Source organism: Plasmodium gonderi, assembly GCF_002157705.1.
Source record: "Plasmodium gonderi DNA, contig: Chr08, whole genome shotgun sequence".
Lineage (NCBI taxonomy): Eukaryota > Apicomplexa > Aconoidasida > Haemosporida > Plasmodiidae > Plasmodium > Plasmodium gonderi.
The window spans coordinates 1,000,130-1,014,636 of record NW_021628933.1 but is presented as its reverse complement, the minus strand read 5'-3'; the positions used below and the strand labels follow the sequence as shown (position 1 = coordinate 1,014,636).

At 31.2% G+C, this 14,507-nt stretch overlaps 3 protein-coding genes across 3 annotated transcripts; 1 reads left to right on the top strand and 2 right to left on the bottom strand.

The window, feature by feature from the left end:
• Nucleotides 1-326: 326 nt before the first annotated feature.
• Nucleotides 327-3,218, bottom strand: PGO_082030 (RNA-metabolising metallo-beta-lactamase domain containing protein; the record flags this gene model as incomplete). Its single annotated transcript, XM_028687425.1, has 1 exon — nt 327-3,218. One exon carries the CDS (start codon nt 3,216-3,218, stop codon nt 327-329), a length of 2,892 nt encoding a protein of 963 aa, XP_028543226.1.
• Nucleotides 3,219-7,916: 4,698 nt separating this feature from the next.
• On the top strand, nt 7,917-9,756 carry PGO_082020 (triosephosphate isomerase; the record flags this gene model as incomplete). Its single annotated transcript, XM_028687424.1, has 4 exons — nt 7,917-8,828; nt 9,059-9,179; nt 9,369-9,463; nt 9,643-9,756. The coding sequence occupies 4 exons, from the start codon at nt 7,917-7,919 to the stop codon at nt 9,754-9,756; spliced, it is 1,242 nt and encodes a 413-aa protein (XP_028543225.1).
• Nucleotides 9,757-10,640: 884 nt separating this feature from the next.
• Nucleotides 10,641-12,559, bottom strand: PGO_082010 (hypothetical protein, conserved; the record flags this gene model as incomplete). Its single annotated transcript, XM_028687423.1, has 3 exons — nt 10,641-11,713; nt 11,920-12,003; nt 12,487-12,559. The coding sequence occupies 3 exons, from the start codon at nt 12,557-12,559 to the stop codon at nt 10,641-10,643; spliced, it is 1,230 nt and encodes a 409-aa protein (XP_028543224.1).
• Nucleotides 12,560-14,507: the final 1,948 nt, after the last annotated feature.

The following is a 14,507-nucleotide window of genomic DNA, read 5'->3' as shown; positions in this document are numbered from 1 at the left end:
AATGAAGATGAATACACATTCCATGATAAGAAAAGTATAATTATGTCACACCATTACAAACCCTGGTGGGAAAGTTGTATACATCCCCTCTCTTCTCTTTTTGCATGATTTCCGTTTGGCTTGGAAAAAAGATATACGAAAAAGTTGAAAAAAAAAAAAAAAATATATATATATATATATATATTACTTGTACAGTTTTTCTTCCTATTTGTTTTATTCCATTTTTTTGTGTTAATTAGCCACATCATTTTTATATATATTTCTGCTCATTAAACATAACTGGGTAAGTCTACTGGATCTGCTAAAATTTATGCTACTTCATATCCTCATTCAGCATATTTACGAATGGATTCTATAAATTTTTGTATTACTGATCCAGGAGCATCATCCACATATGACCATTGAATAAACAGAGAATTTTCACCATCGTGAATAGCTCTTAGTGACATAAAGGATAAGAGAAAAAAATAACCAACATGATGTTTTACATTTTTTATAATCACCTTTTCACCCAGAAAACGAATATTATTTTTATTTTTCATATTCAAAATTTCTTGAAAAAAGGTAATAACGAAATTGTAAAAATTTTGATAACTTATAGTGATATTTTCCTTGAACCGCAAGTTAATCAATGGTAAGGTTATTATTTCTTCTTCCATCACATAGTTATTCCTCTTACTCATGAAGTTACTCAAATTGTTCCTCCTACCTAATGCACTGTCATCTTTATGATACTCGGTTCTTGATTGATTTTGTAAGCGGTTTGAATTTTCTATATAGCTTTCATTCTCCTCCTCTTCCGACAAGAACAAGATTGAATCATCGCCTGGTTTTAAGCCTGTAGTACTTTTCTCAACTTTACATGAACCCTCTTGGGTGAACATGTTTTTTTCGCTAACAGGAAAATACAGACAATTCATAGATGCATGGGAGTATTTTTTACTTATACAGTCGGTTGTACATCCCTTAGGGTCTTTTTCTCCTTCTTCTAATGTACCTTCCATTCTGGACATATCTTCGAATTTCCTTTTTCCTCTTTGCACAAACTGATCAAAAAGAGATAACTCCTGCGTTTCACCACCCTGGGTATCATATGCACCACCCACGTTACTACTTGTACATAATTCAGCGGAATAACTCATGTTTTCTTCCATTCTTTGATCTTCTCCATTTTTCTTAACCGTTTCAATGTTCACATTACAAGTCGCTTGAGAAGTACTACAATTCTGTATGTCTTGCTTTTTAACACTACATTTTTTTAAGAAAAATTTGGAATTTTCTTCAGAATCGCTACACGAATATGAACTTTTAAAAGAGAAGAGGTTAGATATGCTGAACGATTGATTATTTCGACAAATTTTATAGGAAAAATTCCTTTCTTTCAACTCCTTCAGGAGTTCTCGTTTTGGGAAAAAGAAAAGGAAAGGCTTTTCTCTAATACTGAAGTAGATAATATATGAATAGAAAGAAACAGAAAAAGTAGAATCATAGAATGAGGATTGGAAATCGTCTCCTTTATATGTATAATTGGTTTTTGTATTAGACAGAAGGGTATTTCCCTCCTTTTTGTCTTTTAATTTTCGAATTATATGTTCATAAAGTGCGTGATGAATATACACATGATCCATAGCTCCTTTTGAAAAGTTGAACTCACAATATTGACCCAATGAGGGACAAAAAGAATTAATTAAATATTGTGTAGATATATGTTTCGATAATTTTTCCATTGAATTTTTTTCTCCGTGTACAAAAATAACATTCTTTGGAACTACATGTCTTATAAGTTGTTGTATACCATTCGAATCTGCATGAGCTGAAAAAGATAAGTAAATAATTCTGCATGCAACATTTATATATGTGTTTCCATCAAAAGATATTTTTCTTTCTCCCATAATTAATTTGTGACCTACAGTACCTTGAACACAATACCCTGGTAAGACAATTAAATTCTGAGATGAACCAGCCCATGCTTTAAAAGCTTTCAATGATAATCCTGTGTGTAACATTCCAGGTGTGGCAAATAAAACCATAGGTCTATTTTGACTTAAGTAAGTGTTCACAAACGGAGAAATGTTCGTAAAATCAAACAAATTTTTTTTATCTGTTGAAATACATGTACTACTAACCCATGAGGAATATATTTTATAATATTTATTTGCATTTTCTGTTAATCCACATCCAAAATATATGGGATAATTAATTTTCATTTTTTTCCAATATGTGTCTAACAATATAGATAATTCTTGTGCTCTTCCAATAGCAAAAACTGGAATTAAAACCTTTCCTCCTTTGTGCACACATTCATGTACCATGTTGCACAAATCCAATTCGGATGCTTTTCTAGTCGGTCTCACATATGTGGCATACGTTGATTCAGAAATAAATATCTCAGGATTTAGTGATGGTATTTTAGTACTCCCTAAATGTTTATCTGGGACTGTGTTATAATCACCAGTGTAAATTACACTAAAATTGTTTACTTCTATTTTGAATATACATGCACCTAATACATGCCCTGCATAATAAGGTGTAATGGACATATCCCCCATTTCATATGTTTCATTAATTTGTAATCCAATAACTTTGGAAATACAGGAATGTATATTTTCTTCATTGATGTTCCATGGATCCTTTTTTAAACTACTTATATTATAATTTAACAATTCATCTGATTTTTCATTAAGCATTTTTATTTGCCTTTCTAAGTTTTTTTTCTCCCATTTTATATCTGCAACCCTACATCCATCTAATAATAAAATTGGACTTAATGCCTTGGTAGGATAACTCATAATTATAGTCCCTTTATATTTTAAAATTTCTGTAAAAAAAGGTAATGCACCTATATGATCCATGTGAAAATGACTAATTATTACACAATCTATTATTTCATTTATCCTCTTCAAATTATTTATTAATTTTTCTTTATTAGAAATGCTGCTATTCACTATGCTTATATTCACCTCTGTGTTCAAATGGTGTTCATACACATTTCCTTCTTCCATTCCTTTTTTTTCTTCCTCTACCAATGGGTTATAATCATTCTCACCAACAAGGATGTTGAAATTAGGATATTTTCTTTCATCTTTATACCCTAAGTGCGAACCACAATCAAACATCACTCGTCGATTTTCCAGTTCCACAATTACGCAAGATCTTCCAACCGTTTGACCTGCCCCTAACACTTGAATGATGATTTTAGTCTCGTTATAGTGATTCATCTCAGAGCGTTCGTGGCAGTTCATCAGTTTTGAGTCGCGCACTTGGAGAACCTCTATTTGAGGGATCCTTCATCTCGTGGTGTTTTTTTTTCCACCAGTGAGTGTTCTCATAGGTGTTATTCATGGATGGTATTTCGGTATGATATTCATGGATGGTATTTCGGTATGATATTCATGGATGTTATTCAATGATGTTATTCATGGATGTTATTCAGTGATGTTATTCAAGAGGTTGGTTCCCCCCCCTTCACATTTCTTTTTTGTGATAAATTCAAAAGCTACAAAAAAGTTCCACTCCTGGTGGATACGCCTCCCCATTTACACAAAAAAAAAAAAAAAAGAAAAAGTAAACCCACTTCAAAGAGTAGGTGATGATTTTAGGATTCTTCTTCTCTCTTTCCCTCAAATTAAACGAGGCACCACGTAAACATATAGAAGTGCCAACAAATACATATTTTATAGTTGATCTCAGTAAAAATTAAGAAATACAAGCGATTTGAGAAACTGGACTCTTCTTATAAACCCCAAAATATAATTTGAAAAAAAAAAAAAAAAAAAAATCTCAAAAAAGAAAAAGCGCAAAGGGACGAAAAAATTTTTTTTAGCATTTTTTTTTTTTTTCCCTACTATGAAATGTTTCCCGTACTTATTAGTGCAACGTAGAAGATCTGTAAGGGCTTGTGGGGTGGGTAGGAATCACATGCAGGAACAACCAAAAAAGGGTGAATGTTTGCAAAAAAAGAGAAAAAAAGAAATACCCCTTCAGTTTTGCCTATTCATATGCTTCCCTTTTTATGCTTCCCTTTTTATGCTTCTCTTTTCATGCTTCCTATTTCATATTATCCATTTTTTTTTTTTTTTTTTTTTCATATTTTCCTAGGTTGAAACAGCTTCAATGTTTGAGGAGAAGCTGTTGATCTTCACCTGACACCCTTTTCATTTCATCGTGTTTGTGTCACTTTAAACCTCCCCATCAGAAGTGTGTTAGAAGGTGTGTGTAAAATAAATCCATATTTAAAAAAAAAAAAAAAAAGAAGAAAAAGTTCCCCCTTAAAGTCTATCTAACCTCGTTTTACTTAAAATGCTTACTGGAAGTAGGTAAGGATTGCAGGAAGATTGAGTTTATGATGATAATAGCCATTGAATTTTTTGATTTTTCAACGTTTTGAAAATTTTACAGGGGCTAAAAAATTCTCGACAGAAAAGTAACATATTTTACAAAGTGTTTGTACTCCTTTCGCACTCACAACAGTAGTAGAAAAAAAAAAAAATAGAACAAACAAAAATAGAAAAAAAAAAAAAATTATGCACATGGGAAAACATAAAAAGGTTTAACAACTCATTTTTAAAAAGGCTTTTTCTTGCGAAAAGTTACATATATTGTGAGAAATAAATGTTATCATTTTCCCATAACACATTTACCAATTTGTGAAGAAAAAAAAAAAAAAAAAAATTATTTCAGAGTGGTAACTATATGCAAAAAATAAACAAAACGAGACCTTTTTTTTTTTTTTTTTTTTTTTTTTTTTTTTTTTTTTTTTTTTCACACATTTTTAACTTTTTTCAATTGTTTAAATGGAACTTTCTAAATTTTAAAACAAGTTATATTCTTAGCTGCACCGGAAAGTCCGAAGGTTGTCAAAAAGGAAATTCAAGCAAATGTGCTGAGCGTGCAAATCGTGCCAAAACCTCCTAAGTGTTCTCAAACATTCACGTGTTTTTTTTTGTGGCTACCCCCAGTATACAAACAACTGTGTAGAGGGAAAAGTTCTGAAAGCCATTTGAGTAGGTCACTTCGCACACGTTCCTCGAGACATATAAAAGTCTGTGCAAGGAAAAAGCTCTGTACATTCGAAACAGTGTGAGGTACTTGTTCCACTTGGAGAGAAAAAAAAAAAAAAAAAAAAAAAAATACAAAAGAGACATTGCAAAGCGGCGAAGACAATATTCAATTTCATCCTAAATTGCAAAAAAAGAGAAAGAGAAAATAACCGAACCAAAAAGTTGGCAGAAAAAATTGTAACAATCTAGCAAACACGCAGGAGTACAAAAAAAGGTGCACGTTGCGCAGAACACACACGAGGAGGGGAGAAAGCATCATGGATTTTCCCAATGCAGAAAACATTAGCCAACTGTTCAATATGCATTATATAATCGAGGGAGGCAAATACATAAGGAGAGAGATGAATGGAAGAAAATCATCTACAAAAAGTGAAAGTTCTTCACATAATTTTTTTAACTTAACAAGAACAAATTCTCCAGGTAATACTATTATGAATGATTATCAATTCGAAATTTTTACAAGTTTAAATGAAAAAATTAGAGCTCAAACCCCCCAAAAAAACAAGGTAGACAAATGTATAAGTACAGATATACCGACACATGAACATGGCACATTTTATGCAACTATTACTATAAGGTGTAAGGAGTGCGATCAAGAGATTAGAAGAGATCTGGAATTCTAGGAAACCAAAGAAATACATGCAAGGAAAGAGTTCCCTATGGTGACCATGATGTTTCACTCCTAATTTTTTCACAAAATTGGATGAATCACTATTTTTTGAGTGCGTCTCCCCATGGATATCATTGTTTTTGCGATGCAGAAGGCTAGATCATTCTTTCGTTGTTCATTTATATACTTGTTTATTCATTTATTTTTTATATTTTATTTTTTTTTAACGAACACACACATCTGCGTAGAGTGGAACGCGAGGGAAGCCTCAATTAAATTGATTTACGTCCATTGGTTCCGTTCTGTTTTGTTTTGTTTTGTTCTGTTTTTTTTTTTTTTTTTTTTTTTTTTTTTTTTTTTTTTTTTTTTTTTTTTTTTTTTTTTTTTTTTTTTTTTTTTTTTTTTTTTTTTTTTTTTTTTTTTGCGTAGTGGATATCTAATTTCTCAAGGGGAATATTGTGATCCCCCGAAAAATCTCCTACCCCAGCAGTCCATGTGGACGTGCAGAAATTCACAGAGATTAGAAGAGGGAGCTGAAGATACATGTAGTATTCATTTTATTAAGGAACATCCTATAGTTGGAGTTTTCCCCATTGTTTCACCCATTTGCATAATTTAAGGTACCCATATTAAGATGGATAACAAATGGATCAGTTATAAAAATATGTGGCATGTGGGAAAGAACTAATTTAGTAATACATGTCGATATGATGTGATGAAGCAGTTACCATTATATTTGTCATACAAGCAAAAGGAATTATTTTTAACTTTTTTATTTTCATTTAAAAGGGCCATGGGAGCCTCGAAGGGTATGCTGTACTGTAAAACACAACACATGATACCATGGCAAATTCCTACATGCCTGAACAAGCTTAACCAAAGGATAGAGGAAGGGGTCCACAGTGAAGTGTATTCTAACTGCATAAATGTTGTGTACATTTTTTTTTTTTTTTTTTTTTTTTTTTTTTGTCACTATCTGCAATACAATCAATTTTTATTAATTAGTTTTATGTAAAGTTCATTTCACAGTAGTTTTTTTTTTTTTTTTTTTTTTTTTTTTTTTATGTACTTCCTTCAGGATATGGTTTGTGTGGAGAATTACTGTTAATACTACCTACATAGCGCACTTACATTTTTCAGTTCCGTTTGATTGACAGTACACTACAGCATGTATATATATATATATATATATGTGCAAATTTTTTAAAAGTAAAATGTAGAAATGGGTAATTAACTTTTTCCCATTATGATTCATTTGAATTTTCATTTGAAGCAGATTCTTCATTCTAAGCCTGCAATCAATCACCCAACTTTTTGCATCTTTGCTTCCATCAATGCATCTATCGTTAGAGTAACAAATGAATAAATTTCTTAATTTCCTCTTTTTTAGTTTCCTAATTTTTTAATTTCCTCTTTTTTAATCTCCTAATTTTTTTTTTTTTTTTTTTTTTTGCACTATAGCATGTGCATGATTCGTGCATTTGTCACAAGAAGTCCCATTTCCGAATACATCCTCAAATTCTTTTTCATGAATTTCTACATTTGCCTCTCCCCGTTTTTTTTTTTTTTTTTTTTTTTTTTTTTTTTTTTTTTTTTTTTTTTTTTTTTTTTTTGTATTTCGTGTTAAGTAATGAACTTATACAGGTCTCTTCCCCCATGGATTGAATGTGTGCCTTTTCACTTTCACCAAACAGCACAGGGGGGGTAAACATAGAGTATGAAAACTTGCAACCTCTTGATCCTTTTGGCTTTCTACATAAGTAGAGATGTACATATATATATATATATATATACACCTAACATTATAACTTTTTTTTTTTTCTGTTTTTCCTTCTTTTTCTTTTTTTTTTTCTTTTTTTTTTTCTTTTTCTTCTTTTTCTCTCTAATTTTTTTTTTTTTTTTTTTTTTTGCAATAAATGAATGTGCATGGTTCGTACATTTTCTAAAAAAACACACATTTCCGTAAACCATCCCTCAAATTCTTTTAAGAAATTTGTAAACTTTTCCTCTCCCCGTTTTTTTTTTTTTTTTTTTTTTTTTTTTTTTTTTCTTTTTTTTTTTTTTTTTTTTTTTTTTTTTTTTTTTTTTTTTTTTTTTTTTTTTTTTTTTTTTTTTTTTTTTTTTTTTTTTTTTTTTTTTTTTTTTTTTTTTTTTTTTTTTTTTTTTTTGTTTGTTTTTCTTGGTTTTCTTTTTTTTCCCTTTTCCTGTTCGTCGCCTTTTTCTCTGAGGTTCCCTTTGTGCCAAACATGACAAAAAGAATACTATATGTGTTATGTATTTATTGGTTTAACAAAGGATGCATAAAATTTAATCATTGTCATTCGGATGGATCATCAGTTGATATGTTTTTTAATAATGATAAACCTATGAATGCATTTTACATTTGCTCTAGATCCTTGTTAAACGGGAAGAGAAAATGTTCCAAGAAAAAAAAAAAGTTATGCAAGACACGGAAATTATACTCTCAGTGGGGGTACCTGAATCACGTCACAGGCACACATTCATTTTTCAGTTGTCATATGGATATAAAACAGACAAATTCAAGTACCAAAATGGATAGTCAAATGAGACGCCAAATGGACAGCCAAATGGGAAGCCAAATGAGAAGCCAAATGGGAAGCCAAATGGACAGCCAAATGGACAGCCAAATGGACAGCCAAATGGACAGCCAAGGGGGTATCGAAACTAAGGAAAGAACGAAAGATAAAAAAATTATTATTGGCAACTGGAAATGCTACCTGCCAAAACAAGAAGCATATAATCTAATTGATAGCTTCACAAAAATAAAATATTCTAATCACATTGATATCATTTTGTCCCTTAATTTGTTATTCATTCCTTATTTACTTGAAAAAATTAAAGAAAATAATTCGAAAATATTTGCATGTTCGCAAGATGTAAGTTTAGTAAACGGTTTAGGAGCCTTTACAGGAGAAACAACAGCTACATTAATACGAGAGTTTGGAAATGAGTATACCATAGTTGGACATAGTGAGAGGAGACGAGGATTTTGCAACAATGGGGAAACTATAGAACAAACAGCATTGAAGGTGTATAATGCTATGCAATCAAAGCTGAAAGTTATATTATGTGTCGGGGATGATTATCAAAATGAGAATTTTCAATTTCCATCGTTTAGGATGAGAAAATTGTTTTCAGTAAGAAGGCACACAAAATAAAGAAAAAATGGGGAAAACAGAAATACATTGTGCATTATATAAACGAGCGGGTGCTGTGAAGAAAGATTGACATACTTTCGTTACTCCGATCTAACCATTTCTACTTATTTGCTTTGAAACTACGTTGTTTATCACATTTGTTCATTTTTTTTTTTTTTTTTTTTTTTTCCTAACTTGCACATCGATTCCTTAATCTCACCGCTTTGCAGCTGATAAAACAAACAATACGAAAAGATGAAATGAAAAATATTATCATAGCTCTGGAACCTAGTTTTGCCATTGGCACGGGAAATCCTGTGTTATGTGAGGTTTTGAATAACTGCTATTGGGGTTAGTTAAAATAACCAGAAAGGAAAGAAAAAAAAAAAAAAAAAAAAAAAAAAAAATGAGCAAATTTGACACGTCATCGAGAAGTGCGTTTTCTACGCAGCTTAATATAATGCAAATATGTACATCTGCATATATTTATACATATAAATTTTCTTTTCCTTTCTTTTCTTCATCTTTTCCCATATGCAGACATAAAAAGAAATATAGCAGAAGAAATGGACGAGAAAATAAGCAACGAAATGAAAATATTGTATGGAGGTTCCGTAACAAAAGATAATATAAAGGTATATGTCTCCTTCATGGGAAGATGAAAATTTCACCTTCATTTTTTAATTCATTCGTATATTTTCAACACTTTGTGGAAGGGACTCCATTCACGTTACTACGTGCCACAGCATGTCACTTCTTGTCATTTCGGATCACTTCACGTCAACCAGTTCATATGACTTACACCTTTGTGCAGAACTACGTGGAAAAGACTTCGGTTGATGGATTCCTTATTGGAAAGGGCTCACTTGACGAGACTTTCATAGACATAATAAAGTACCTTGATCGTGGTTACATGTCAAATGGATAGTTAGTAAAAATGTCAAGTGATGACCAAGTAAAATGATAAAAAAAAATTATATGATACACCCCACCCACCCTTTCCCCTTTTTCCATCCCCATGGAAAAGAACTGCGTTATGCATGTATCATCCAAGACAAGAGACCCCGTTAGATTCCACATTGTCCGCTCTGTAATGTCCACCCTCCTGTACCTTTTTGCTTTCCCCTTTTCTTCTTCCTCTCTGCTTCCTTTCTTCTTCCTCTCTGCTTCCTCTCTGCTTCCTCTCTGCTTCCTTTTCTTTTCTGATTAGTTTTATATTTCCTTCATTTCGGTTATTCTTCCTTTTTACCCCCACTGCTAACGAATTAACCGTCTGGCAGTGTTCAAAACACATAGGTACTACACCAAAACACAGGTAGCAATAAAATAAAAAATGAAATAATTGAATATGGGTATGTATCATGCAGTGATAAACACCTAGACAGTGTCACATCAAATTGGTAGTTACTACGTTCTCTGAGTTATGAAAACAAAATATTTAAGGTGCGTATGAGTTTGTGTGTGCATGTGCCTGTGTAATTGTTGTTCTTATCGATTGTTCGGTTTTTGGGTACCTTTGTCCACATATGTATTTGTGAAGAAGGGAAACAAGCAGGAGGGGGTAAAACATAACAAACAAATGGGATTAAAAAAATAGAAGGCAGGGATAAAGGTACATACAGAAAAAAAAAAAAAAAAAAAAAAGGAAAAAAAAAGGAAAATGTGTACACTATGATAAATTAAAATAAACTGAAAAAGTGACATACATAATTTTGGGGGGAGGGGGCCATTGCGTTCCATGTAGCACAGACCCAGCTAAAAAGGATGCAAAAAAAATAAATGAATAAATAAATAATTGCTGACAAAAAAAAATTACATTTTTATAATTTTGATTTTTTTCATCTTCTTCAAGCTCTTTTTCTGCTTTTTTTCCTCATATTTTCTCTGCTGCTCGGCAGACATTTTTTCTATTTTTTCTTTTTCTTCCTGCAACTTTTTGGCTTTTTTTTGCTCTTGCAATTCCTTTAGTTTCTGCTTTTTTTTTAAATCCTCCTTTTCTATAATGCTTCGAAGTTTTTTCACGTGATCTCTAACCTTTTCAGGTAATTCAATGCAATGACATGCATCGATCATGTAAATTGAAAAATTTATAAGAGTTCGTAAATCTTCCACATTTTCTGGGATAACAAAATTTAGAAAACAAAATTTGTGCTTTCCGCTTTTGTTGTTATGTTGTTGTTCCCTTTTCTCCTTTTCTTCATGTTTCTCATTTATTTCTTCTTCACAATCGTACAGTGCAATGTCGGAGATGCAAATGTAATTAATGTACCTATCGTATGTGTTAAAAAAGTTTAATAATTTCCCACTCAAGACCAAGTCCATAATTTCGTTGGAATCTCCTTTGATGTCATAGGTTGCCTTCAATTCCTTTTTTTGCAAAATTTTTGTGTATTTATTCAAATTCGGGAAACGACAGTCAATATTTTTTTTCTGGTGCTTTTTATAAATACATAAAACATTTTTGTCTAATTTTTCAAAATGAATAGCTATATTCATAGTATCATTTTGGTTGATAAAATAATTAAATACATAATATCTCCACACACATTGTCTTTTACATAAATTTAAATTAACAAAGTAATAATTACAATTTTTTCTACCTGTACAATAAAAATCATATCTGTCATATGACTTTTCTAGTAAAAACGATTTGTCATTTCCCAATTTTGCAAAATTTTCCAAAAATATATCTTTACATGATCTCAGCCAATAAAGTGCAATCATTCTGTTCTTTTTTTTACCCATTATTCCATTCACAATTGTCACTATTAAAATACAAATAAAAATTCCTATTTTGAGGTAAAATAATTTCTCATTTTCACCTGTCCATGTGAATGATAAATTATTTTCTTCCCTGCTGTTTCCATCATTTTCTTTCTCTCGGCCTGAAAAGTCGAGAAAAAAAAAAAAAATATATACATATATATATATATATATATATATATATTCAACTTCTACAACATTCTCAAATCAACGATAATCCATTCGCATAGGCCAATTTTTATTCACACATCTCAGCGTATGGACTCGTTTACACATTCTATTTACATTCAATCAGTGCGTGAAAATTTTGTTGTCTACACATTTTTACCATCTTTTGAATTTTTCATTCGATCCCAATCTCCAGGACGAGCTTCCTCCGATTCGTTAACTATTATAATGTCATCGAGATTGTCTGAAAAAAAAAAAAAAAAAAAAAAAATACATAAATAAATAAGAATAAAGGATTGCATAAAAAAAAAAAAAAAAAGGCAAAGCAAAATTGTTCTCTTACACTTTTGCAGTGTTTGTATTTTGCCCTTTTTTGCACTTTGGCCTGTTTGTATTTTTGCGTGTTTTTCTTTTTCCAACAAAACGGATATAAAAATTTAAGCATGAACGACGTCATATTAATGTAACACCTTTTGGAGAAGCATATAAAGAGGAAAAAGTTTTGGAAGGAATTTATATATATCCTCTCCTCCCTTCCCGCCTCTTTCCATACATAGAAGCATTCCAAATAATAAATAAAAGGAAGTGCGGATATTTTTCAAAATATGTATGAATAAGTTATGGGGGTAGACAAGAATCTATTAACATGTGTGTTGGGGGTCTGTTAAGACCATCTGTGCAATGGTGAGAATTTCATCGTGTCGAACTTTTGTTTAATTAGACGTACCATTATGTGAACGGGTAAGGTAAAACGAGAAGTAAATTATAAAGAATAAAACAACTGTTGTGAATTGTTGCATTTCTTTAGTTTTTTTTTTTTTTTTTTTTTTTTTTTTTTTTTTTTTACAAATACACGCACTGCTGCACTATCTTATGATATATTATGCTGTGCTATGTTGTCCTATGTTGTCCTATGTTATGCTGTAATATGCTTCTTCTTTTTTGTTCCCCTTCACTCTATTTGTGCAATTCACGCATACGTAATTGTAATGAATGCATTATTTAATGTTTTCTCTTTTATTTTCTGTTTTTTTTTTTTTTTTTTTGAGCGTGGGACATTTTCCTCTTATGTTTAAAACTTTTGGTAGTAGTTAAGCTATGTGATAGAGTGGGTGTGATCTCAATACAGGAATAGAGTACGGGGTTCAGTCTTCAAATTTGTACTCCTGGGAGGGTTTCAATTTTCTGTTTCTTTTTAGTTTGTAAATGTAAGAGCTGTTCCAATTCTGTTCTGGTGTTCTCCCCTCCCACCCTTTCAGATTTCGCTACGTTACTATTTCGTTATTTCTTTTCTTCTCGACTGCTTTTCTGCTTTATTGCTTCTGTGTTAAACTTATTTTTAGCTTCACCCAAAGGATGTTTTGTTACCTAATTGGAATTGCTAGTGTTCAATGGTATTTTCCATTTGACGGAAAAGGTTCTTGCGGTGTTTTCTTATTCTCTGTTGTAACACAATACATCACCATCATTATTTTATTTTATTTCAGTTTATTTTATTTTATTTTGTTGTATTTTGTTTTATTTTGTTGTATTTTGTTGTATTTTGTTGTATTTTGTTGTATTTTGTTGTATTTTGTTGTATTTTGTTGTATTTTGTTGTATTTTATTTTATTTTTTTTTTTTTCCTTTTTTTAAGCAATTTGTTGGCGTAGTTCTCAATATGCGTATTTCTTTTCTTTTCTTTTTTTTTTTTTTTTTTTTTTTTTACAGTGAAGGAGTTTTGGTGACAAGGATCTTTTAGAACTTGGGGTGTTTTTGCAGTTTTTTTTTTTTTTTTTTTTTTTTTTTCTGGTTTTTTTTTTTTTTTTCTGGGAATTCGTGTTTGTATGGAAAAGGGTAAATACGCACATATATGTGTTAATGTGTAAATACGTTTGTTTTATTCCCTTACCTAAGTTTTATTTATTCTATTTAAAATTTAACCTACTACACACATATGTGTCAAGATGAACGGCGTGCATAATTTTTTCTTTTCGTGGGTTACGTAATTCGAATACGATGCCTTCTGCATTCGCAATTACGTGCACTTGATGCAGTAGCATTTGAGAATTTTTCAATTAAGAAATTTCCAAATGAGGAATTTCCACTTGAGAAATTTCTACAGGAAAATCTCACACATGTGACACTTCTATTGCCCCTTTTTATTTTCCTCTTTGCCTTTGCCTTTTTTTTTTTTTTTTTTTTTTTTTTTTTTTTTTTTTACCCATTCCCTCATTTGGATAAAATGGAAAACACTCACGAACACATCTCGAGCATGTGAACCTTTTTCTACATTCACTTTTTCCACTTTTTTTAAAAGTTTACAACACGCACTTGTTTCGGCTTGGGAGCAGCTGTTCTTGCTTGGGCACAAGGTCAAGGGAAACACTCACCCCTACCTGCCCTTTGTAGTTGTGAATATTTACATGTTCATCTACACAAGCACATACCTATCCACACACTCTTATACTAGCGCACAGAGACATGTTTAACTTTCTCATCCCGATTACCCCCTTCACCACTTGAATCAAATCGACAATTTCAATAGACAAAATAGCCCTATCAAAATTCTTTTAATTTAATTTTATTTTTTCGTTCGATCAAAAAGGGCTTTTTTCACCACCTGCTTACTTCTTCCTTTTGTTACATTTCTCTATCTTCCTGCTTCTCCATTTGGTACATTTCTGTATCATGCTGCTTCTCCCTTTTTATTATCCCCGTTCCACCCCAGGTGTCACATGCCACTAATGACAGAAATAAAATTTGCAT